Genomic DNA, 27,936 nt, shown 5'->3' with positions numbered 1-27,936 from the left:
TTCTGTAAATTAACTCGTGCAAATCATTTTTTTTGTGTGTATACTATCTGTGTACTTTTATATTAACTCTGTAGTCTGTATGCGCTAAACCATATACGTTTGCATAATGTCACCAAGAAACCATTGAAAAATATGGGTTCTAGAGAAAAACTTACGATTGTCCAACGTCTGTATGTCAGAGTACGTAAGAAAACAAGTCATCTTGATAAAACAAAAGGAAACACCACACTACTTAAAAGTTCTCCTAAAAGTAGATACATTAAAACAATTTCAAATTAATTCAATTCTTGCTATAATAAAAAAAAAACAAAAAAAACCAAAAAGTGTGACTTCATAACGCAGCGTTGGTTAGGAATCAAACCAGAGACCTTCAGATCAGTAGCCCAGAATCTATACAAATATACCTCACCTAACTGACATGTGAAGATAACAAATATTTATCAATATGTTCGTTTGATACAAGTGTTTTTTCAATGACCTTGATGAAAGTTAATGAAGATCAAGAACAATATTGTTGGACAATATTACCAACCAAAATATGCCCAGAAGTAAAAGAAATTTTTTTTGGGGATATAGAATGTACAACTTCTGCAAATTTAATGAGAACTGGTCAGTGGGTTGATGTAATTTAAAGGTATTCTAAGCTTTTATGAACTTCCTAGAATGACAAAGTACTTGTAATTGATATTATAACTGAAATTGAAAGGTATAACAAGTAGAAATTGATTTATCAGCACCCATCAATTTTAAGCAGTGGTCTCACTTACTCCCGGCAGAGCCAAGGACCAACCTGGTAAGTAACCAGGATGATCAGGGACAATCCGGGGTGAAATTATTGTTGCAGTCACACTAACCCCGGCAGCAATATGGTATTCCCAACTAACCAACCAGGATGCGGTCCTGACCATCCAGGCAGAGCCCAGGTGAAGCTATGGTTAATACACTGGTGCTTCCCCGGTCGATCCCTTGTAGATTGAAAAATTAAACGCACAAAAAGAATAACAGTCAGGGCTCCAGATAATTTTTTAGGGCAATGAGTATTTACTCATTGATTTTTTTGTGAATGAGTAAAACTTGAAATCTGAAATTTGGCAGGAGTATTTTTACTCCTTAAAATGTATGTAAAAGAGTAAAACATTTATTATGCTTCCATGTTTATTGCATTATCATACTTGTAATACAAGATATGTCAAAGTCATTTCTTTTGCTTTTTGGACTCCCTTGGTTTACAATCTTGCGTACGTTTTATCTGAACCTGAGGCATGTTTCTGTTGCTCATACGTGGCAGCGCTAATTATTTCATTAATTACAACCTTAACCGATTTTTTTCGGCATAAAATACGAGTCAATCGTTTTAACTTTTGACAGCGACATTGTACCGGATGTTTATGAAATTGTGTTAATTCCACCACCTTACTATACATACGATAACATCCGATGATAGTCGGAACTACAGGAAGTTTCCGTTAGACGTTGCAAAGCATTCATACGAAGTTTATTCCACCACCATACTATACATACGATAACAACCGATGATGGTCGGAACTACAGGAAGTTACAGGTAGACGCTTGCAAAGCGTTCAGACGAAATTAAAAATAAGATAATCACCGAGTTTACTTTCGGTTACGTTTATACGCGAAAGAAATGTTGCTCAATGCGTAACCTGAATTTTGTGTGCGTTTTCATACGCTTAAATTTTGTTTTGAATGCGTAAACGTGTTATTTCCATGCGTAATTTACGCGTATACGCATCTTATCTGGAGCCCTGATAACATTGATACATAATTTTTATTTAATATAATATTTATTGTTCTAGAACAGTAATTCATGATGATTTTCTGAAAAATCCTTATGCCATACTGGATTGAAGGGAAATTGGAAGGGTTTTAAAACATTCAAGTGCAATCATCGCAAATTGTTGTGATTCTTTTGAAATGAACTAGGCTTTACCGGGGCTCTACCTGGATCAACCGTAGCTCAATCGTCATCGTCCGGGGCTCTGCCGACATTTACCGGTACTCTGCCAGCATTCACCGGGGCTATACCGTAGCTCTACTGGCTATATCATACCCCAGATCATCCCCAGTTTGTGCCGGAAGAGCTACAGTGCTTCCCCTGTGTAACCCTGGTTATTCCCGACAGAGCTAAGGATGAAGCCTGCAGAGCTTTACTTCCCAGATCATCCGACACCACCTTGGTGATATAAAATATTTTATTCCATCCAGGGTCGAATGCCGGATGTCCCCAGATCATCCAAAATGTTGTAGGCAGTGTAACGGATGTACCCCGGTTGTTCCCGGTAGAGCCGTGAATCACCCCGGATGTCTACCAGGGCTCTGCAGGGATGTCAATGACACTGTAGCTTTAAGTCAAGACACATTATGAGGACCTTGTATTCACAGTTGTTATGGTGACTCTGTCATATTTCCAATCAAATATTTAACAAATGTTACAGCTTAAACTCTTAACCTGCAAATGGTGTCACACATTCTATCATGCAACCAGTGAAGATCAGAGCCAGCTTAATAATCCTTTAAAAGATTTTGAAATCAAAAAGATTTTGAATTATTTCGCTAAAATTGAAATTCGTAATTTTATAATATCAATTGGGGTATTAAGGGTTAAATGCCCAGCAGCTGAAAGGGTGGCTAACCTTACTTTTTATTTTGAAATACATGTACATGTGCCTAAGATAGCATTTATACCATCCTATAGAATAGCATATAAATTTATAATTACCATAAAAAATAATTTTAGCTTATCCCTTAATATATTTTTTAAATAAAGTGGTATAGGCTATATTATTCTCTATTGAGGACATTCATTCTCTTCAAACTTTTACTGATTATTCTTACTTTCATTATTTTTTATCATTCTAAACATGACTTGCACATATTATAATCTAATTTTATAATGGCTACATGTATTTTATGTGATTTAGAAGTAATGTTTTATTTTATCCAATTATTACATCCTATAAAAAAGATGCGAGTTTGAGATACTTCCGTTTTGCACAAAGAAAATAATTAAATTTGCTCAAAATTTGTGCGGAAAACAGTTGTAACTTGAGATACTACCCTTTTGCACAAAAAAATATGTAACAAATTATCAAAATTTTATTTGCAAAACGGTTGTAACTTGAACTTATTCAAATATCTTTTTTCAAAAATAATTTGCTTCTTTTTTCTTACTTTGTTTCTAATTCCTTAACTAAAATGTATATATTTTCCTAAAATAAAACATTTTTATTCATTAACAAAAGTTTTAAAAAGTTTTTTCATGCTCCTGAAAAATTTGCTTAAATTGAGTTACAACCGTTTTGCGCTAAGCCCGCGATACATGTACATGTACAAGATCTTAAAACTATATGTATTATGAATTCTAAATATATGTATGATAATGATTTAAAAAAATGTCACAGGTAAAAATGTCAGAACAAGTATAGTACATCATTCTGCGAACTATACTGCTGGCACACTTCATGACTTCAGCTAGTGGAAATTTGGGAGTCATTTACTACTTGACTTTGGCTGTGACTCCCAAAACAACTGTGCTTTTCCTTCTTTACCGCATAGATAGATATAATGTGACTTCCATTGTTAGAGATTTCTCACTCGGACTTGGACAGCTCAATCAATTGAAATCCTTTATGAAATAACAGACAGTTCCAAATAGGGTTTAGTCAATTATACAACTAATACAAAATGTGTAGCAAAATTATAATTGAATGCTTGAGATTATCAAAAATAATTTTCATAAAAATATTACATGTGGATTAATTCATGAGAAAAAAAAAATTTTTTTAGGTTTTACACAAAAATGAAGTTATATGAGCTGCGCCATGACAAAACCAACATAATGGGTTTGCGACCAGCATGGATCTAGACCAGCTTGTGCATCGGTGCAATCTGATCAGGATCCATGCTGTTGCTGTCAGTTTCTCTACTTGTTATTGGGTTTGTAAGCGAACAGCATGGATCCTGATCAGACTGCGCGTATGCGCAGGCTTGTCTGGATCCATGCTGGTCACAAACCCATTATCTTGGTTTTGTCATGGCACTGCTCAATTATGTACATGTGTATTGACACGAGAACAGCCAACTTATATCATATAAAGTGTGTCTACCAATAACTAACACATGAAAGCTTTTTCCAACAAAGTATATTATTTACCTCCAATTTTATGAAATCCTCATGGTAATTCTTAGAATACTATATCATTACTATATGTATGAAATAAACTACTTAACCCGCTGCATTAAATTTTTTTCTTCAAGTTATATAAAAAATGGACGTGTTCCTATTGGAAAGGTTACGAAAGTTCGTGCCACATACTATTATGATCAATGTTTTCTCATGACCACAATTCTGTTAATTTATAATCAAAGGATGTGCTAATATGCCCTTCAACGTCCTTGATGAATTAACATGTTCATTTATCTAATATTCAAATAACAAGAGCGATCAGTAATCACATGTGTAGCCTCATGATGGCCAATTTCATGTTGGGACAAATTTTGTGACAGACAGACAGACAGATGGACAGTGCACAACTAGACTTGGTACAGATCATTCCTGTGAAGTTTGGATGAAATTGCACCATTAGTTTATAAGGAGTAGTCCGGACAAGCTTTTGTGTATCTGGCAACACACAGGAAAAAAACACCTTTTTATCAAAGGGCCATAACTCGGCCAAAAATCATTCAACCGGAAAACCGTGCAATATGGGCAAGCACTTGAGCTACAGATCAATCCTGTAAAGTTTTATTGAAATTGCATTAGTGGTATAAGATAAGTAGTCCGGACAAACTTTAAAATTAAAAATTATTAAAGGGCAATAACTCTGACAAAAATCATTGAACCGGAAAATGCCGACAATATGCACAACTAGACTTGGTACTGATCATTCCTGTAAAGTTTGGATGAAATTGCAACAGTAGTTAATGAGGAGTAATCCGGACAAGTTTTGTGACGGACAGACAGACGACGGAGAAGTGATCCCTATATGTCGCCACTACTCCGTAGAGGCGACACAAAAACAGCGTTAATATATCCTGCAATGTTCTTCAAGAATAAACAATATTTTTAATATTCTGTTTCAATTATGAAACAAGGAAAACAACCTGATTAGCCTTTTGCTCCCTATGATATGATTTTACACAACACATTTGTAACACTGATTATCATTGGAGAATTATGATGTTTATATCATCTTTATACTCAGCCGATGCAAATTTATAAATTGATATCTTTTAATGTAATATAAATGTACATGTAGCTGTTGTGCAGTATTTTAAATTTAATAGTTATAAAGACTTTTGCCTGAAATTATAGTTGTGTATCTATGGTTGTTTGCTTGTTTGCCATATAACCCTTGCCTAACAGCTCAGGTCATAAAAGCCTACAATGGTTTATATTGGACCATATAACCTGTCAAAATCTACTAAAATTTTTACTCATCATGAGCACTGAAATTAGTACATTTTAACTAGAGCTGTCATTCATAGAAATGATATCAATTGTTATTTTTCTGTTAATTAACATATTTTTCTGTAGATTAACAAACATTTTAGAAAATCGATAATTTTTACTTAATATTAATTGAATGTCTAGAAATTATGAAAATTTACCCCAAATATATAAGCAGAAGCATATTTCATAGCAGAGATGACAAAAAATGGTCAGCAAAATAATTAAACAATGGGCATTTATAAACAAGACAGATGTATAAATTTATGCATTTAAATTGGTATGAAAAAGAATTACAGACAAGACAAGTAATTAATACTTTAAGTAAGTAATTATCATTATATATCAGTGCATCATCAATATTTGTCATGCGATATCAATATATCATCCATTTGCATAGCACTGAATCAATGACAGCTGTACATTTAACCTGAATCAACCTCATTACGAGTGTTAAAATAATCAAATTCTAACAAAATCCATTCATAGTGAAGATTAATACACGTTTTGTTTGTTTGTTTCATTTTACGCATTTTCCCAACAGTATTTGAGTCATATAGGCGGGTAGTTTCCTAACCATTGTTCCTGGAGAGTTAATACAGGTACAACATCACAGTCAAAATAAAAATCTTTAAAAAAAATCCTACCTGAGGTGTTCCATAAATTCTCCCTTGTATTTGAGCACATAAACCCTTCACTATCAAGCCTGGCAATCTTCTTAGCCACTCCCTCACTGTCTACAATGCTACTAGGTAATGGTCTTTCTACAGATTCATTGATGGCACAACCATGACCTCGTCTTGTCAATGTCGCAAACGATGATGTAGCATTATTAGAAATCCTCTGTCTATTTGGCGTAGTTCTTATTATGTTACTAATTAGATAACTTGTGTTGGCTCGCTTTGATGCTGATGTCGAGATAATATCTGATGGCATGATAGGTGAAAACGAGCTCGAAACTGACTGAATGTTTCCTGCAGTATGTCTTCTTTGCTGCCTATCTTCTATAGTTAAATTTAAAGCTTCATTTGAACCAGTGAAATGATTATGTCCATTTAATGGTAAAATACCACCTGGATTGCGAGGTCTTGGTAACTGTAGAATATCTAGATTATCAATTATCCTTATGCCGTGTTTGAACTCACGGCCAATCATTTTGTCTCTCATTTCTATCTCCCCCATACTACCAGCTCTCTGACGCTCACCAGGTGTCGCTCTTGCTGACGGGGAGGGTTTCGGTGATAGCGGAGCATAAGTTGTTCCACTTACTGATCCTGACCTTAACCTTGGTGTCCCAGGTGTACTGGGGGTGGCCAGCCTTACAAATGAAGGACTAGGTGTCACAGACCTTGAGCGACCTAAATAGCGGACGCTTATTTCACCTCCGTTGTCACAGATCTGATTATCATGCTCTTCAGTCAAACTACGACTCGAGGATCCAACTCTATCAGTAGTGTTATCTGTAGGCAAAGGACTGTCATCAACAATTATTTCACTTTCATTATCTGACAGATAGCCCCTATTTGTCTGGATTGTCAAGTTGTTGTCAGATGAAGACGAGTCTAACACATTTCCATCACAAACATTCTGAGACGAACTAAATTTAGCAGAAGAGCTAGATTTAGCTACGGTAAGGTTTTCCGGAGTTTGTTGAACGCTAGAACTGCTACAGTCACTACACTGTTGGAGATCTCTACCAGTATGATTGCTGGTACCATGCTGGCCATCATTCTGTATTTCCTTGTCCCTCTTCTCAGACAACACACTGCTCACAATGTCTGGACATCGTTCACCTGGTCATAGAAAATTTGTTATTTAATTGTATTATATTGGCAGAGACACCCACAAAAGATAAATGAAGTTTTCTTTGTATATACTAATATACATGCCTACTTTAGAAAATGAACCTAGCTTTTTGCAAAACACTTTCAGGTCAAAAAAGGCAACAGTTCTGAATTTTATAAATGTTCAGTTTAATGCATGGACTTTTAAATGTTCATATATTTACTGTATTAACTATTATACATGTATAAGACAAAGAGACATAAAATAAACTGATGTTAAGTATGTAGGGTGCAGTGGGTAGAGTCAGTCCCACATCACAGGGTCATTTACTCGAGTAAGTTATTTTAGTAAAGAGAGTGTATAACATATTCTGTAGGTAGTTTTTGGTTAGTCGGTACCACCAAAAGTGAAAAATATGGAAAATAAATAGACGTTTAATACATTTCCAAAATCTGGTTATCAATAAAGTAATGATATTCTATAAATATAAACCTGTGGAGACCACATCGATGACAGTATCAGTAGAGGATGTAGCACTACTGGCAGATACTATCTCCATGTCAGCATTGTTCTCCATAGCTTCTTCTTCTTCATCACCAGACACTATTTCCACATCATCAGCCATTCTCTACAATCTAAATAAGAAAAATCAATCACAACTGTAACATGGCACAATGATTTTTTTTTTGACTGGACATAAAAATGCACCCTAATAAAGGCCCTTTTCTAGCTATCAACTGTGTTAAAATTACTTGAAATATTACAATTAAAATCTTGAAAATTCCAAAAAATGTGAAAATAATTACCCAAAATGTCCATTACAAGGCATACCATGATACTATTTTTTTTTGAAAAACACCATTCAATAATAATAAATATAATTATTGAAAAAAGATTATGTTTTAATATACCATATTTTATCCTTTCTTCTTCATCTGGAGAATTATAAGCTACCAGAAAATAAATAAGAAACAGTCCTCTCAAATAAACAATTCTACTATAATTCTACTTTTCATAAATGTATACCAATAGCAAACACAATATTTATATATTATATGCTGTATACATGTAACCAAGTGCTATTTTTAAGGTTTTTGCTATTTTTTAAGAAAGGTAACTTTGTTGGCCTTGTTAATTTTAATTTTTACTTTGTGTAATTATGTTTTTTTAACCACATTGGCTATTTGCTTAACCATAACGTTTTTTTTTTAAAGTTAGGGTTACTTAAGGTTATTTTTTGTGTTAAAAAAGTTGTTGGTTATTGTAACATGTAAATGTGTTGGTTTTATATTATTAATAAAAATTTAAATTAAAAATTTGGTATTTGTATGTTTTATTCATTTGTTCTTAAAAGTTCTAATGTCAACTAAATAAAAACTTATAGTAATTAAATACAGTTGTAAATTTAATAAAAGTTATTTTAATAAATTTGTATTGTTCTTAAGTGTTAAAATTCAAAATGGCAGCATATGTTCTTATCTTATAGTTATTCATAAAAATCACTGTTTCTATTTGTATTGCACTAATGTTTGTAAATTACAGTTTACAGCATAATTAACAGCACAGTAAAACAGGTGTAAGTAACAAAGGTACATGTATATTTACAAAGTTTAATTTACAATTGGTATGTTATATTTATATGTTATTGTTTATATATTTTTAAAGCTATATGTATAATTTTAAGTTAAGCATAATTGTATATTGTTTTATAAGTAAATAATTAAGTGGTTACTAAATGCAGGTACAATATAATGTAATACATTTAAAAATGTATTTTATGTGTACATAATTTATTTACATAAAATAAAATAAATGGTTTATTTATATAAACTAATTTGTTAATTAAGTATATTTAAGGTACTGTAGTGTATACAAGTCATACAAATGTATAAAACTATATATTTCATAATAGTATAAAATGTTTGGTATTTATACTTTCATGGCTTGGTAGATGTGATGTAGATGTAATGTAACTGTAATGTAACAGTAATGTAACTGTAATTAATGCAATATAATGTTTATGTTGTACAATGTATAATATATAATGTTTAATAAAAAAATGTACTTTGTAACCTGTAAACTATAAATAGTGTCCACTACAAATTAAATTAAAGAACCAGTATTACCCTCAGTTTTGTTCTTTTATATATACAAGGCAAAAAAACATCGGGGTCACATACATGTAGGCCTAGTGAGTATGTTTAGATGGTAACAATATTCAGGGCAGATAGAGCAGTGCCACTTGCCATTGGCAATGAGTCAGACTGGTCATCGTCTACAATTTTCGTTTAGCGATTTGCCCACAAGTTAGAATGAAAGAAACATTTAATTTTGTAAAATCAGTGTGTTAACTTTACGGAGTTCAATGTATTAATAAAATATTAGATACAAATCTTCACATAATTTCTAATGATTAGTGCTCCGAAAGTTTTTAACAAGCAAGTTTTCTAACATATTCACACCTCTAAGATGTTGGGCATTGTTTATCTTTACTCGCCAAAACACTGCAACAATTATCAACAATTATGTATATGCAAAAATTGATTGAATCTGCCGCCATTATGTGTAATTTTTGGCTACAGTAGATTTTAGAATTTTATAAGTGATTAAGTCCTCTGGCTGCTATTTTTAACATTTTGAACTTTAATTTACCAAATATATTTTCTTCAAAATTTCAAATTCTCTACAAAATCACTCGGATTACTTCTTGGGTTAGTATTAGGGGTTAGTGCTTTGGGTATGGGTTAAAGTTAGGATTTTAAACCATGGATTTAGCTGCAGACAGATTCTAAAATTGCTCCGGATTTATTCATTTTACATATTTTTACCTCTTTTTGATAATTTATTTGTATTGTAAGCACCATTTGCATTCTTTGGTTGCTTACCAATGTTTTACTTTAATATATATGCATTTATTTTTATAAAAAGCATGAACCTAGAGGCATGCTGCTTGAAATTACACTGGAGTTCTAAATTTATTTTTGTCAGATTAAGAACTGTTAAGCTTGAAATCTCTCTTAGAAAAGCTCGTGCTCAAATGGGAACGTCTTCAGAAAACCCCTACAGATCGTTATAACAGAAATAAACCATGTCTGAAGTACAAATGAAATCAACATTATCAACAACTTCAAGGCATGCACCGATGCAGGTCGTAAAATCCAAATCTAATTTGCAGAAGTTTCAAGACGAACCACAAAACAACAAACGAATGTCTTGAGCATTTGTACTTACTATTATACTCACCAATGTCAGTGTTATCATAAGAAATTTAAAATAGCGTCAATTGTTTTTGCATAAGTCAATAAAGATACAAAATGTTTAAAAATCCAGGAAATTTTTTGTCACTTTATTTTCATAATTCTATCTCCAATGTGAAGAGTATTCTCGTGACTTCACGAGCCTAAAACAAATATAGAAGAAACAAATATTTTTGGTGAGAAAGTGAAATAATTTCATGTTAAATTTAATTTATATCAATATAATAGTAGAACTTTACGAACAATGTGAATTTTAATACAAGCAGTACCCAGATTTGATGAGAAGATAGCTGTCATACTGTACATAGATCACAGCATGGTACATGCACATATATATTCATGCTCAAATATCAAAATAGGATACAGTACTGTAGGTATTTTAGTTCTTGCTTTGTCTTGTCATATGACTGTTCATCGATATAGTGAATAAATTATATAGAGCTCTTGAAAAATAAATATATTTCCATATATCATTAATTGAAGCCGGGATAACACACAGACACTTGGGGTGTGGACCTTAAAACGCCTTCAAAATCCAAATAAAATGTATATTTGTCACCCCAAGTGTCTGTATGATAACATAATCCATAAAGAATTATTCGAGTTTTTGCATGAAAACAAATTAATGCTTTTTTAGACTGCATATATTTTTACATATGAGTACATACTAATGGACAATTTCTTTAAATTTGGGATTGATATTTGAAGGAATTTTCTTTTTAATTTTTTTTTCAAAGAAAAAATGTATGCATTTTTGAAGATGAGAGCAGAATAAAAAATGTACATAAATTATGTTAAATTAAGTGATGGCCTCTTTAAAGGATCTTTAAATGCTGTGAAAATTCCTTTTTAGGGAACTCCATCTTTGAACATTTGCTCGGATCTGGTACGAGTTAACTATCAAGCATTTTTAAATCAAACGTAAACTGTCTTTTTTATTTTAAATCATACAAACATAATCATAGGCCATTTGATTTTATATATAATTCAGTGTAATGTATGATTTTATATTTATTGAATTCAATATTGCTTCCTAAAACGCTTATTAATTAATTGTATCCCGGTATATTCAAGAGAAAGTAAACTTAATTAATCAAATATATAATTAGATATTACAGATCCGTATCAATGCACTGACAAATTGGGAAGATGCCTAGTTAGCATAATATTATTTTATTTAACGAGCTCAATAAATTCAGTTATGAACTTACACGAGTTTAAAATTTAATATTTTACTTAGATCACGTACTAGTTCATACTTAGCAATCTCTTACGGAGTGATCTCCCCTTATCTGTACAGAGATCTGCCAAGGGAAGTATACAATCACTGTGAGAAGTTTGCATACTTAGTCCCAGATTGATACGAATGTGATTTGTAAATGTTCATCTTTTAGGTAAAAACATTAACATTTTAAGTATTTACACACAGGTAAAATACTCATTTTAGTGTAAATAATCACAATGTTTTTGGCAATTTTAGGCATGGATATGAGATCGCAGTATAGAACAGTTACGTCCCTTTTTAAACTTCACGACTTTTACAACAACTAAACCCATTAATTATTAGTGGTAAATAACAAGATAAATATATAAAACCGAGTTACTAATATGGTTTAATAATGGGATATCTGCTTATTTAGATAAACATTTGACTTTTAAAGTTCCATTTATTGCCACTTAGAGGAAATATTCCTTGATTCAATGATAATTATAATGATAATGTCTTTTACCTTTTCAGATGAACAGTTCAACAAAGAATTACATGTGCGGATTTAATGGATTTAGACAGATTAACCATTGTAAGAAAGAGATGCAGTCCAATGCAGTCAAGAATTTTGTAGAGGACGATAATTTTTTCTCAATTCCACAAGAAATTAGCACACAAATGAAGCTGTGCACATGGTCAAATTTCTGGGGAATGACTGGTACACATCTAATAATTATTTTTTTTATAATCATTCTTCTGTAAATGGAAATTGAATTAACACCTATCACAGCTTGGTTTTGTTATCATTGCAGTTAAATTTAATGCACATGACTAGCAGGATATAATAGAAAACATACAATTTCCAAATGCATAGATTACATATGTAGGTCCCCTATGTCAAATTACTTACTGGAATACATGTATCTTCATACACGTTTTTGAACATTTTGTTTCAGTTGCCTAATATGGCCTTAATATCAGCTATTGAATTATTTTTCTATAAATATAGGTGTCTTTTGTGTTGATTTTCCTTACTGCACATGTACTCTTTACTTAATTTGTGAATTCTTCTTTCAAATTTTTTAAGACAGAGTGGACTTTGTTTATTAATGGATTGATTGATTTGCATTGTTTGGTTTGTTGCTTGATTAATTGATTGATTGATTGATTCTTTATTTATATAATTGCTATTTTTACTATTTAATAGGGAATAATATAATGTAAAGAAATATTGATGTTTTTAATAGAAGTTTTGGAAATAAATAAGTCTGTTTGATTTGCCATTTATTTAGAAATGTTAAAAATGCATGTGCTACATGATGTGCAAGGCAGTAGATCTATATAAAGAAGTTTACTTTAGTGTCATATTTTATTCCCATTGTTTATTTTACAGATGACAAGCTGACATGTTATGGGTACAATAGCTCACAGTTAACTACATATCTTCAATTTAACAGAAAGGAAAAATTATCAAAGATGTCAATGATAGCTGTAGGAAAATATGTACTCATACACGATAACTGTCATACCTTAGTAATAGAAGATGATGCAAAAATATGTGAGTTGACATTAGATAAAAACTTTGTAGCCCTTGTGGATGGAACAAAAGATCATGTGTATGGGATTAAAGGTAAGATTTTGTAAGACTGACGAAATGGCTGCCGTATACTGTCTTACTTTTTATTCTTGTTGGAAAAGATAAGTTTATTCTTTATATTTTCCTTGTATATAACAAACTAATGCTTTGCCTGCATCTGAGGGACTTTACATTTAAAGCATTTGTGAATGATTTCACAAAATTTAATCACTGTGATTTTTTTTAAACAAAATTTTGCTCAATAGGTATGGATTCTAGTCCTAAAAAGATAAAGGCAACATGCTTTACTGTAATTTGTTTCAATTATATTTTAGAGGAACAGATTTTTGAAGGACAAATTGTTGAGACATCTGGTGAACCTTATAGTATGAAATTAAACTTACATGTCATTTCAAATAATCACAGTGTGAAGATGGTATCTTGTGGGTTTGAACACACACTTCTGCTGACATGTGGAGGTTCAGTGTTCTCATTTGGCAGTGGTAGGTAGGTCATTATTTCCTACCTTCATATTTTCCTCCATCAATCATTACTAGTGACAACTCCTAGGAATCAGTTGTCTTATGTGACTATGGCACCAAAAAGGGATTGGAATTTAATGGGAAAATAAAACAAACAACATAGAATTTTAATCATCATAATCAGTATCATAATTATTATTTTTAGCATTATCATTAACATCATCATGATTATCATTTTCATTATTATCATCATCCTTATAATGACATCATCATCATCATCATAGTCATAATCATCATTAATTTACTGATTAATCTTGACGTTCATTTTAGTGTTGCCTGCTACAGAGTAGTGTTGACATATAGGGATGACTTTTTTGCCGTTTGTCTGTCCGTCTGTCATTAAACTTGTTGCGCAATTAAAACTGTTTGATAATTGTTGATTTTTGTTCATATATTCAGTCGAGGTCAGCTAGGCCATGGGGAGGTTACGGTTGATCTTATTAAAACACCAAGACATGTAGAAACATTGTCTGGAATTTCTGTAGTTTCAATAGCAGCTGGAGGATGGCATTCAACATCAGTGACTGGTTTGTGTTTATTTATAGTTGGTCAGTTATGTTACAAAATAATTTTAGCTATATTGCTTGTATGCTGTATGATAAATCAATTATATAACTTCACAATTTTAGATGATCAGCTAGAAAGCATTTGGCTATACAGCTTAATTGTATGATTTCTATAATAAATCAATTATAAGAGCATGATTTTATATAATAATGCTTGTATACACATATTTTATGTGTAAGTTTTTAAACAGTTACAGTTTTGCTTTTAAATCAGGATGATATTGATAACCATTTTGATCAGATCAGAAGGTGGTGACATTTTATAAAAACAGAAAGTGATTACTCTGTTAAAATTCATAGTTTCAAAACCTTTTATCTACATTGTATCATCAAGAACGTTTTGACAAAACTGGCGGCAGATGATCATGATGATTGGGGTGATTCAAAAAATTAGTTAAACAACTTTATCCCTGGAAATGCTGTACCATTGACAGATACCCATGGCCGAACTATTAATCATTGATTGCATGTAATGTCATGTTAAATGTTAATCAACCGTAGGTATCCAATGATGATGCTGTGTATGAAGTAAGAAAATGTGTGCAGTAATTTGAATTTGATAAAAAAAAGTAAGAATTTGATTTTAAAAAAAAATGTTGCATAGTTGCACATATGATGGAAGATGATCATTAACCTTCAATTTGATTTTTCCGTACAAGGGGAAATTTTTTGGTAAGCTGTCCTTTGACTGCAGTCTCAATCTGCCCTTGATTTTACTCCCCTTTGACCTCTGTGAACTACTTTTTCAGTTTTTTTTGTGTTTTTTTTAGATACAGGAGATGTTTATGTTTGGGGTTGGAATGAGAGTGGACAATTGGGATTACCAAATGGTACAATAACCAGTCAGGATCTTATAGCTTCATATCACCCAGCAAAGGAAAACAAAAGCTTGTTAAATCAAGAAACAGAACTTGATAAGCGTCCATACCACAGTGATGTTGAAAAAAGATCAGAAGATACTAAATATGAAACTGCATACAAAGTAAAATGTTCAGAACTACTTAGTTCTGGAAAACAATTCATGCATATTGAGAAAGAGACTGATACAAAAATGAAAGACTTGGATAACTGTGCTGAGGTTTCTGATGATTTTACAGAAACTGATGGGAAAACTACTGTTGATAAGGATGTTACAGATGAAAATATAATTTTAAAAACAGATCAGGAAAAGAGTAAGGATGAAGAATGTTCAGAAAGAATAAAAAAAATTCCAGACTGTGACTCTAGTTTTGAAGGAGACTGTGTTCATCAAAAATATTACCAGTCTATAGACTGTGTCCAGGTACAGACTGTGCCATACGGTTTAGATTTTCCAGATGAACTGAATGTGAAAACAGTTTCCTGTGGAACAAGACATACTTGTTTATTATCTGGTAATTTTCCTTTATTAATCTTTGGAATAAGTTGATAATTTAAGTATTTGGGCTATTAATGAAATGGCTAATGGCCTATTAATTGAATGACTTTAATTTATTACATATCCAATACCATGTCTAGAATTGTTATCTTTAGTGATTTACCAAACATTTTATATAACGAAATAGCACCATCATGTTTTTACAAAGCAAATTCTTTGGAGACTCTGGAGTGGTTGCTGTTTACTTGCCCCTCACCACTGCGGGTTTGAATCCCAGCAGGGACTATGGATTCTTTCATGTGAGGAAGCTATCCAGCTGGCTTATGAAACATAGGTGGTTTTGCTTAGTTGCCCATTCGTACCTGAAAAATTTCACAGAGTGGCACCTGAGGTCACTCCACCAGTAAAGCTGGAAAGTCATCATATTACCTCTACCATGTTCGTGGACTGTAAAACCCAACAAAAAAACGAAATTTGAAATAAGACTGAAAAAAGGCTCTTTACAAAAATTTAGTTATGTGAGCTGAATCATTTAAGCAATTAAAATACTAAAGTTTAGTTAAATGACATAAGTGGACTAATATACAGTAATGTTTATATATTTGTATGTTGATGCTTAAAGCATGGTATAATGTTTACAGCAATCAAGATTTTAAATTTGATAACATCTACTCAAAGCTTAATATTAATATAGGGTGCATTTTGTTACATTTGTGCTCTTATTACAGACCTTTATCTTGTTCTTTGTTTCTAATTTTAGATGCTGGTATATTATTGACAAGTGGTTGGAATGGCTATGGACAATTAGGTCATGGTGATACTGTATCAAGGGATTATTTTGAAACTGTTACACATTTTAGTGAACAGAATGAGTCAGTTATTGATGTAAAAGCTCAATATTGGAACACTTATATTGTTACTGATAGGAAAAATAATATAGAGAAAAATAAAATTGTGTAAAAAAAAACAACACCAAATTTTAATTATTTTGTTCATATGGTAAATTGCCTAGTCAATGAATAACAGTATAACTTTACTTTATTGCTGACAATTTGGTGGAAGACCACACTATCATGTCAAATGCGGAAATTTGGTTGAAAACTACATTATCATGTCAAATGCTGACATTTTTATCATGTCAAATGCTGACAATTTGGTGGAAGACTACATTATCATGTCAAATGCTGACAATTTGGTGGAAGACTAAATTATCATGTCAAATGCTGACAATTTGGTGGAAGACTACATTATCATGTCCAATGCTGACATTTGGTTGAAGACTACATTATCTTGTCAAATGCTGACATTTGGTGGAAGACTACATTATCATGTCAAATGCTGACAATTTGGTGGAAGACTACATTATCATGTCCAATGCTGACATTTGGTGGAAGACTACATTATCATGTCAAATGCTGACATTTGGTGGAAGACTACATTATCTTGTCAAATGCTGACATTTGGTGGAAGACTACATTATCATGTCAAATGCTGACATTTGGTGGAAGACTACATTATCATGTCAAATGCTGACATTTGGTGGAAGACTACATTATCATGTCAAATGCTGACATTTGGTGGAAGACTACATTATCATGTCAAATGCTGACATTTGGTGGAAGACTACATTATCTTGTCAAATGCTGACAATTTGGTGGAAGAAGATATCGGATCAAATGCTGACAATTTGGTGGAAGAAGTCCATGTTTATTTTGTTTAATGCTGACATTTTTTTGGCAATTCTGACAAATGTTATTTCTTCTCCATCGTTGAAGTGACTTTGGTGCAAAATTATGCAGTTCCTTGGGAAAAAAAGCTAAGACCCAATTATAAACCTATTCATGTTTAATTACAAGTTTAATGATAAAGTAATGAAAGTTAATCTAGCAACATTTAAATAAATTGAATGCTCCTGTGTTATAAAAGAATTGCAACAATTTTTTGTTTGAAAGGTAATAAGATTTGTTTTGTTTGGTTTTACAGCACAACACAATTAAGGTCAAATAGCACTGAAACAGATTAGATGATTTTGGCTAAACCTCAGATGTTACTAACTTAAAGCAACACAAGGGGTCAAAACCACCTCGCCTGCTGGAGCTAAGAGATGCATAAACTCCAGTGCTAGTAATTCAAATCCATTAAGTCACCTCTTACAATCACTCAGGGATAAACTGTGTCTGCAATTCTAATGCCTTGACCCTTTAAATGCAGCCACTAAGCCACAAGTAAACACAACAAAAAACAAACAAACTAGTATTGATAAAAACTTTTTTTTATTAATCATGGATACAGATTGTGGAAATAAAATGTGGTACAACTGCAATATTTAAAAACAAATCTGTACACCTATATAAAAAACCAGAAAAGAACAAATAAAATGATAATGCATTTAACAGAGAAATAATGTATTATATATATATTATGTAATGTAATAGAATATAATATTGCAATGTACGAAAACATGACAACTCGACATGAACAAAATTGATCGAAAACATACTTGAGAAATAAAGAAATACAAGAGACCTAAACAGTTTATGAGGTGATTTTTCAACTCGACTTGTAGGGCAAAGACACCCCCAACAAAGGTGTCCCTTAAAGCAAGATTTTCACGCATGATCGAGCATTTGATGAAAAAAAATAACAACCCATAAGTGAGCTGGCTAACTCCCTCATATTAAGACTTTCAACATCCTCAGCTGAACAAAATGAGCATTTGAACTGATTCATGGTAAACATGCATAATAAAAAAAAGAGTACAGAAAAAAAGACAATGAAAACTGGATCACCATCAAGTGATTTATCAATTATGTCTGTTTCTATCTTTCATTACTAACAAGGTCAAAATAGCAGTTTTTTTTTCTTTTATTAACTTGATTTTCCTTTTTCAAAAAATTACCAAATTGGATATTTTGAATTTTAAAATTGAATTTCTTGTAAAATAAGTTAAGGGTTAGCAGTATCATATATGTCCAGTCACAAGCCCTGACACAAATAAAAATTTAGTTTTGGCCAAACTACCATATTTTTTCTTTTAATGTAAGGGAGAAAACTCATCTATGCCAAATCACCTAAAATGATTTTAATGATGTGAAACATACTATGTAAAATGAAATTCTGATTAAAATTGGCCAAAATGTTTTGATCTTAGTAAACAAAAAAAAACAGAAAAAAAAACATTTACATTTTTCTTTAAAGAAAGCCAAGAAATAATGATGAAACACTTTGCTTACTAATGATGAAAACTGACACTCAGCATGGAAGCTTTCTGTATACAGTATTGCTTAATTTACAGTATTAGGAGGAAAACACTTTATTCAATGATTTGATTCAAGTTGCTTAAAAATAAAGTAAAATGCATCCCACATTTAGTGTAATGAAATGCTGTATGACAATCCAAGAATGAATTTGTGGTTACTGCTTATTGTGTGTAATGTTTGGAATAAATGATAAATAATTATGCTTAATTAAGGAATTTCTCAGTTTCAAAAAATAAAGGCAAAACAATACATACTTTTTTCTGTTTTAAACAATGGATATGAAAATTCTTAGCTAAGCTTATGTACTATAAGCTTTTTGCTTTGTGTTTGCTTTGCACAATTAACATAAAAAAATATTTTCTACAGTAATCTAACCTGACTGTTATCTAATCTAACAAAGAAACAAACTTGTACATAGATTTTACCTGATCTTTGGCCATTTTAATAATAATCTCTTTGTGTAAAGTCCAGTAAAAAAAAAACCAGCAATTCTTAACATGTAACAAATAAATTACTGTTTTATTAAGAAACTATACTCACTTTAAAACAGTCTATGTGGCTGCATGGCCGAGTGATTACAGCATCGAACTAGTAAGCAAATGATAACTAGCCGCATGGGTTCAAACCCCATCAGGGGCAAGTCGTTGTTTCCTTGAGCAAGAAACTTTACACTCATTGCTCAGTAATGGTTGGTAACAGGAATGGATCCGAAAGTGTGTCTATAGGCTTAATAGTTTCCTACACAATCAAACTTATATAAAATTCTGTATAAACCAAACAGTTTAATCTTATCTTCATATGACATCATTGACCATTTTTAAACAAAATTTCATGCTAAGGATTCAACTATGTAAACCTGATAATTTATCTTTCTGTTCAAACTTTTGCCATTCTTATCCTGTATAACAAACTTGTCTTACTTTGAATTTGAATCAGTCCATTGTAAAATTTAGCAGCCAGATCAGGTTAAATGGATATGAGCCGTGCCATGACAAAACCAACATAATGGGTTTGCGACCAGCATGGATCCAGACCAGCCTGTGCATCCGCACAGTCTGATCAGGATCCATGCTGTTCGCAAACCCATTGTGTTGGTTTTGTCATGGCGCGGCTCATATGTTTTTGTAGGCTGGACTGTACTGGCTGGAAGTCACAACAACAGAGTATAGGTCATATGGAAACTTTTCAGCTTTAATAGTGGAGGAAGACCTTGAGTGCTCTACCGTGCAATAATCATTTCAGGCACCCGAGTAGAAACACTGATATACATTAAGCTAGTGAGCTAGCTTCCTCACATGTAAGAATCCAAAGTTCCTGTCAAGATTCGAACCCACAGAAGTGAAGGGCAAGTGGTTTGAAGTCAACAAGCTTAACCACTCAGCCATGGACACTTCAGTTGTCACTTTATAGGCAATTTATTACCTTTATTTACTATCCTTAACTTTAATAATTAACAGCTTGCCTGCATAAAGTTCATCTGCATATCTATTTATATAAAGAAAATGAAATGGTTAAAACATATTCTTATTGGTCACTTAAAATATACAACTGTAAGTTCCAGATTGCAAACTAAATAAACAATTATAGTATTTGGGCAAAGTAATTTTAGTTCAGTAAGCCTTGAAAATCATGATTATTTCATTGATATGGACAAAAAAAACTGTGGTCAACATACCTTAATTTTTGTGTCTGTTTCATACACATAACATGATTAATTTCTGCAATAACTTCAAATAACACGCTTATAAAATGTATAAAACATAATTACACATATGTTAAAACATAAATATGATAATATATTGTGTATACACTGAGATTATTCTGTGACATAAATCATTCAATAACAGCATAACAAAGACAGCACATTTTAACACTATGAAGCGATGATTCTTATACTACAATATGGATCTCTAAATGGAAAAAATACGGTAACAAATCACAGCCACTAACAACATTGCAAAAAATCATCACAAAATACATCACACTGATATTGTCCATAACAAGTCTACAGAAAATTAATACTGTTATAGCATAATTCAAAATCTGTGTTGAAAAAAACAAAGATGATGGCCCTGAGGTCGCTCACCTGTAATATAGGCCCCCCCCCCAACCATCCCCCCCCAACCTTGCAGGGCCAATTTAACCCAAGGGCTTTTATTTGCACAAACTTGGTAGACACCCATAAGAAGATGTTTCATGCTAAACATCTAAGCTCTAGCTCATTGGGCTTTTTAAAAGAAGATTTTTTTTTAAGTTTTTACTATACACATATAGTTAAAAACAATGACACTCCTGGGGCCAGGGCCAGTTTTGACCCAAGGGCTTTTATTTGAACAAACTTTGCAGACACTTACTAGAAGATGTTTCATGCTTAATATCTAAACTCTAGCTATTTGGGTTTTTTCAAAGAAGATTTTAAGTTTTTGCTATACACATATAAAGAAAATCAATGACCCCCGGGGCGGGGCCAATTTTGACCACAGGTCTTTTATTTGAACAAACTTTGTAGACACTCACTAAAAGATGTTTCATGCTTAATATCTTAACTCTTGCTATTTAGGTTTTTTCAAAAAAGATTTTTTAAGTTTTTGTTATACACGTAAAAGGAAAATCAATGACCCCCGGGACGGTGCCAATTTTGACCCCTGGGCTTTTATTTGAACAAACTTGGTAGACACCTATTAGAACATGTTTGATGCTAAATATCTTAGCCATGGCTTTTTGAGTTCTTTAAAAGAAGATTTTTTAAGTTTTTACTATATGCATATAGGGAAAATCAATGACCCCCCCCGGGGCGGGGCCAATTTTGACCCCAGGGCTTTTATTTGAACAAACTTGGTAGACACTTATTTGAACATGTTTCATGCTAAATATCTTAGCTCTAACTCTTTTGGTTCTTTAAAAGAAGATTTTTTAAGTTTTTACTATATGTATATAGGGAAAATCAATGGCCCCCTGGGGCGGGGCCAATTTTGACCCCAGGGCTTTTATTTGAACAAACTTGGTAGACACCTATTAGAACATGTTTGATGCTCAATATCTTAGCCATAACTCTTTGAGTTCTTTAAAAGAAGATTTTTTAAGTTTTTACTATATGCTTATAGGAAAAATCAATGACCCCCCAGGGCGGGGCCAATTTTGACCCCAGGGCTTTTATTTGAACAAACTTGGTAGACACCCATTAGAACATGTTTCATGCTAAATATCTTAGCTCTAGCTCTTTGGGTTCTTTAAAAGAAGATTTTTTAAGTTTTTACTATATGCATATAGGGAAAATCAATGACCCCCCGGGGCGGGGCCAATTTTGACCCTAGGGCTTTTAATTGAACAATCTTGGTAGACACTCACTAGAAAATGTTTCATGCCAAATATCTAAGCTCTAGCTCTTATGGTTTTTTAAAAGAAGATATTTAAAGTTTTTTCTTTCGGTTGCCATGGCAACCAGAGTTCTGCATGGAATTAAATTCTTTGAACAATTTTTAAAGGTGACCACCAAAGGAACATTCCTGTGAAGTTTGGATGAAATTGGCTTAGTGGTTTATGAGGAGATGTCATTTAAAGTAAAAGTTTACGAACGGACGACGGACGGACGACGGACGGATGCCGGACGAAAAGCGATCACAAAAGCTCACCCTGTCACTTTGTGACAGGTGAGCTAAAAAGACACAGTGAAAGCTAAATTTTAAACCAGTCTCAAAAAAATGGAACTTCTCAATTGCTTTTCTTGCAAAAAAAAGTATTATTGCTATGACCTATTTTGTTTATAAAAAAAAGTTTATAAAATCTTCTCTTTTTTTCAAAACAGTCTCTTTTCAGTGTCTTAATCTTCATATTTTATAAATTATAACTATCTTAAAACCTACAAATTCTTTAAACTGCCAAAAATCAACTAGTGTTGAAAGTTTATCTACATGATTTTATCAATTATGTTTAGAACTTTAGCTTCAAATATCAATTTATTATAAGTGATTTCCAGTGAAAAATTGTTCATTATTACAGCATAGTTCTGTATGATAGCTTCAGGTCAGTGCTTTCACTCAGTTACCTGCTAGTGTCTCGAAATATAATTCATGGATGGGCACCTGCGGTCTTGTTTCAAAGTCATGATGAAACCTATGCATTGTCCAGAGCAACTTTCAGACCCAACAAAAACTTTTATTGTTTGATTTGTTGGGTTTTAAGTTACATCAACACTGTAACAATCAAATGGCGCCTTACTGGTTTACTGGTGAAGGAAGACCACAAGCGTCCCTCCGTGCATTATTTCAGGCACAAGCAGGCACCCGTGTAGAACCACCAACTTTTATGAAAAGATTCTTTGTTAACGGACGATTTCAGTCATGATATATTTTGTGACGATTTGTTATTTTTTCATTGTATACATATAATAAATCTATCAACAAGCATAAAAAACATTCATATATACCTGCAACTATGTAATCAATATTAAATAATAATAATAATAATAATAAAAGACAAAAAATATTGAACAGTTCTTCACGACATTATATTATACTGATTGCATTTTTATGTCTGAAATATTTACATACATATATGTCTACATATAATATTTAAAGCTACATGTTTACACTCTGATAAGGAACTCGGCATGAACTGATACTGATAAAGTATGATCTATAAATAACTTTTGGCTTTTGACCTTTTCTCTGTGATTTACCATGCATTTCTTTTTTAGCTTTAATAGAAGCCTGTTGCAGTAAATGCTTTTTTTCCCTTGGAATATATAAATACATATGTACCTTGACATCTTAAATTCTCTATAATGCTCTGTACCTTACAAATGATAATTGTTTCACTAGTTCTCTTCTCAGCTAATTTAAATCAAGACATATATGTATTTAGAAACTTTTAGCTATTACAAATTAGAAGCTTATATAAAGATATTGACAGAAACTTGATCGAGCTTGTCAAAAAGCGTCAGCACAAATACATACTGACAAATTTGTACGTTAATGCTTCAATATATTAATAGATGAAGTCTTCGGAAAAAAGTCTTCAACAAGTAAAGGAATTTTCGTTAACACTAAAACATGACTGAACAGACATGCACTGAGGACACTCAATATGCCTAATGACTTGTTTCAGAAACAAAAATATACCAAAAGCATTACTATAATGAGTAAAGAACACTTTTTTTTACTCAGAACACAATATAACCATTTATTTTTATCAAAAAATGGTAGGAAACAATCAACATATCATTTCCAATGCAAAGACTATATGAGCCGCGTCACAACAAAACCAACATAATGGGTTTGCGACCAGCAAGGATCCAGACCAGCCTGCGCATTTGCGCAGTCTGATCAGGATCCATGCTGTTCGCTTACCAACTCTATTACAAGTAGAGAAAGTGATAGCGAACAGCATGGATCCTGATCGGACGCGCAGGCTGGTCTGGATCCATGCTGGTCGCAAACGCACTATGTTGGTTTTGTCGTGACACGGCTCATATATAAACATGAAAACTTGAACAAATATGATGATTTTTGTGTTTTTAAAGAGACATATTGTAAAATAATATACAATGTAGAACAGATGAGCAAAAAATGAACAGAAAAAGCTGGAGAAAAAGAGCTTTCAGCACATCATTAATGTATTGCACCTGAAAATTATGAGTACCAATATGTGTCAAAGAGATGCATAGATGGGAGAAACATTGTCTCACAGTCAATAAAACAAAACAAAATGGTTTGAAAAAAAACATAAAGGAACAGAAAAAAGATGACTGATAAAAAGACTGAATATTGAAATAAGAGCTTTATTAGTTTATAATTTGGATAGAAGATATATTCTGGAATGAGAATAATAAATTTTCAAAACTATTTTGTTTCCTTGAAATTTGAACCCCCACTCACTAACCCCTTAACATTGACCTCCGTCAAACTATTTGCCAAATTATGTTAAAGAGAACATGGTAAAATAATGCGTGTCATGGAGATTATAGGAGATGAACATCACTAAAACTGAAGTTTGTTTTAAATAATCTGTATCAATCTATTTATATTGTTGACACACAAAAATATCATCTTATCTGACATGGTAAGGTATAAACATATAATATGGTGAAATTTGACTTTTTTAACCTATGTCCAGGTAAAAACGGGAAGTTGAATACAGTGTATATATCTTTATGCAAATATAAAATACCATATGTAATGCTTACAATAATCAACAGACAAACACATGTACATGGTTGGGTTAAATTTTACAGCACCTTTGGTCTGAAAATTGTACAAAAGCTCTAGAGGATACATGTACAGTTTTTTTTAACATTTTTACAGGTTTATTGTGTATGACTGCGTCATGACAAAACCAACATAGTGGGTTTGCGACCAGCATGGATTCAGACCAGCCTGCGCATCCGCACAGTCTGATCAGGATCCATGCTGTAAGCTATCATTTTTTCTACTTGTTATACAGTTTGTAAGTGAACAGCATGAATACCTGGGCAGGCTGGTCTACTCTGGATCCATGCTGGTCACATCGCACAATGTTGGTTTTGTCATGGCGCAACTCAATTATGTTGATTATTATTAATATAACCCTCAGACAAAGTCATCACAGAAATAATTCTATAGCTCAATCAGTCTTGATTAAACAGTTCAAGAGAAGTAACCTGAATTTATATGAGTTAAAGCATTAATTTTATACTTATACAAATAAAGAATATATATGATATGGATGGATACACAGTAAGTTGGACTAACACCAGATGAGTACACAGAATCTTTTTAAAAAAATCAAGCATAAGAAAAAAGTATTTATATTTCAGACTTTGCAAGGTGTTTTTTTTTATATAAAATATGACTGAATATATTGTTTTGATTACCAACAGTCAACCTGTATCTAATGGCTACTAACAGAGTAAGACAAATTCCTGCATATTTTGTCAAGTTATACAGTAGTAAGTGCATTAGGCAAAACTAAATAATTCATTTTGTACATAGGAAAACATTTTTACTAAGTAAAACACATTTTTAGAGTTTTAATAAACTGAAACTGACAGAAATTTGAGGAGACGCTGCTTTATGGTAAGTATAATGTCTTCAGAGAAGAGGTAGATTAAATTAAGATACAGAATGTTCAAAACACTGCAAAAAAATCTTTGGCCCAGTATTTTAACACTCTTGAGTGGTTATCATTTTATTCTTAATAAGAACTGAGTTTTGTTTACTCTTGCAACCAATCTTATGCAACCAATTTCATTTATTTCCAAACAGATATCAAATATTTATTTTTCAAATGTGCATAATAATATTTGGCTTTTATACCCCAAGCATTCAATAGGTTTATATCTACATGTATATGTAAAACTTATAGGAGGCTGATAAACTTCTCCCGGTAATTAGCAAAGTGATCTATAAAAAGAACCATATTTAGAGTCACGACAATTTATAAACTTTTGATTAGAGATTGATCTGTGCAAAAAAAAACAACATTGTAGGTAGAAAAGCAATGCCTTAAATAGAAAAGTAAGAAAATACTGAGTAAAAAATAATGATGTCATCAATAATCCAGGTATAACTCTCTATAATCTAAACAAAAGAGTAAACCTGACAGTATGTGGATGTATGGTCAACTTAATTGAGCCGCGTCATGACTAAACCAACATAAGCCAAGCCTGCGCATCCGCGCAGTCTGATCAGGATCCATGCTGTTCGCTATCAGTTTCTCTACATGTTATAGGGTCTGTAAGCGAACAGCATGGATCCTGATCAGACTGCGCAGATGCGCAGGCTGGTCTCGATCCATGCTGGTCGCAAACCCATTATGTTGGATTTGTTGTGATGCGGCTTAATTAAAGGTTATGACATCTCTTTTCAGATTTGAGCTTGATATACTAACTGTACATAGTTACTACATTATAACATAGAGGAGAAACAATAAATGACATGTACTAGCTAATTACCCTTTACAATGTCATCATAATGTTAAAATAAAATCATTTTAAACATCAAAATATACATTTGTATAATGACAAAAATTACAAGGGATAAGTGCTGCAACTTTTGAATCAAGATTGAAAATTCTTGTACATGTGCGACAAATGTACTTGCAAGAAATATTTACTCTTTTATGGATAACCTGTATATTCTCATCATAGTGCAGAAATAGATTAACTCCTATTAATTTTTAATAAGACTTATCCCATTACTGCTTTTTAAGATGACAATATATTGGCTCCTTTTGTACACCATACATAAGCAGGGTGGGTGGGGTTCGGTATGTTTTGCTTTTTTTTCCCCCGTCGTTAATCACAGCCATGACTATAGTGATTTTATATAAACATGGCACAAGATTCAAGGAAGTAACAAATTTGCTGCAACAGTTTAAAACACAAATGTAGACATCTTTATATTGCATACTTATTATCAACAATGTTTCACAATAAGTTTCATTGTGGATAGGTTTTTTAAATAGAACTCAATCATAATCATGCTTCTATACTTGGCATTGTACAACAGTGTCTATTCTAGGAGGGATGGGGAGATTCACTCATATTTTTGAGAATTCCCCCCTATTTTTTCAGAGGTAGGGGGAAAATTTTACATAGAGAAAGAAAGAAAAAGATCAACAAATGTAATAAATTCTCACTTTTCGATAAAAATCCACCATTTTTCGAATCCTAGAATTGACAGTGTACTAATTGACAAAAGTTTCTTCTTATAGTTAACATACAGTATAGCTACAAACATTATTCAGAAGCTTACAGTATAGTATCTTAATCCAAATTTGACATTGTTTACTGTAAAAATTTGACTGCATGATACTAGAATTATGGTGGTGCAAAATGCTGATCGCTTGTGGATCTGGCAGTTAACGGTTTGTAGAAAAAACAACCTGGTTATTTAAGTAACCAACCCTCTAGTTTGACTGAATTTGTAATACTATGTC

The 27,936-nt window shown here is 32.3% G+C and overlaps 2 protein-coding genes across 3 annotated transcripts in view; one reads left to right on the top strand and one right to left on the bottom strand.

The window, feature by feature from the left end:
• LOC132719425 (uncharacterized) overlaps positions 1-10,650 on the bottom strand; it is a 33,488-nt gene extending 22,838 nt beyond the window's left edge. The window contains exons 1-3 of one of the 2 annotated variants that reach the window (XM_060703193.1): positions 10,499-10,650; positions 7,748-7,890; positions 6,118-7,263 (exon numbers count right to left, since the gene is read on the bottom strand). In XM_060703193.1, the coding sequence (XP_060559176.1) occupies positions 6,118-7,263; positions 7,748-7,880 (1,279 nt within the window). In that variant the 5' untranslated portion in view covers positions 7,881-7,890; positions 10,499-10,650. Of the gene's footprint in view, positions 1-6,117; positions 7,264-7,747; positions 7,891-10,486 lie in introns of both variants that reach the window. The other variant, XM_060703198.1, reaches the window with a different exon arrangement.
• A 1,394-nt stretch (positions 10,651-12,044) lies between these two features.
• LOC132719414 (uncharacterized) lies at positions 12,045-18,171 on the top strand. The gene is made up of 7 exons (XM_060703184.1): positions 12,045-12,081; positions 12,251-12,437; positions 13,113-13,349; positions 13,631-13,802; positions 14,237-14,364; positions 15,174-15,776; positions 16,521-18,171. The coding sequence occupies exons 2-7, from the start codon at positions 12,251-12,253 to the stop codon at positions 16,718-16,720; spliced, it is 1,527 nt and encodes a 508-aa protein (XP_060559167.1). The 5' UTR covers positions 12,045-12,081; the 3' UTR covers positions 16,721-18,171.
• The last annotated feature ends 9,765 nt before the right edge of the window (positions 18,172-27,936 follow it).

The sequence above is a fragment of the Ruditapes philippinarum genome, unplaced genomic scaffold (genome assembly GCF_026571515.1).
Source record: "Ruditapes philippinarum isolate M1 unplaced genomic scaffold, ASM2657151v2 ctg5651_1_1_1_1, whole genome shotgun sequence".
NCBI classification, from domain to species: Eukaryota; Metazoa; Mollusca; class Bivalvia; order Venerida; family Veneridae; genus Ruditapes; species Ruditapes philippinarum.
The sequence above is the reverse complement of the archived record's forward strand: the minus strand, read 5'-3'. Positions and strand labels throughout refer to the sequence as shown.

Coding starts and splice junctions, on each gene's coding strand:
- LOC132719414 (XM_060703184.1), top strand. CDS start 12,251: ATGAACAGTTCAACAAAGAATTACATGTGCGGATTTAATGGATTTAGA. Junction 12,438..13,112: donor AAATTTCTGGGGAATGACTG/GTACACATCTAA, acceptor TTTATTTTACAG/ATGACAAGCTGACATGTTAT. Junction 13,803..14,236: donor TTCTCATTTGGCAGTGGTAG/GTAGGTCATTAT, acceptor TCATATATTCAG/TCGAGGTCAGCTAGGCCATG.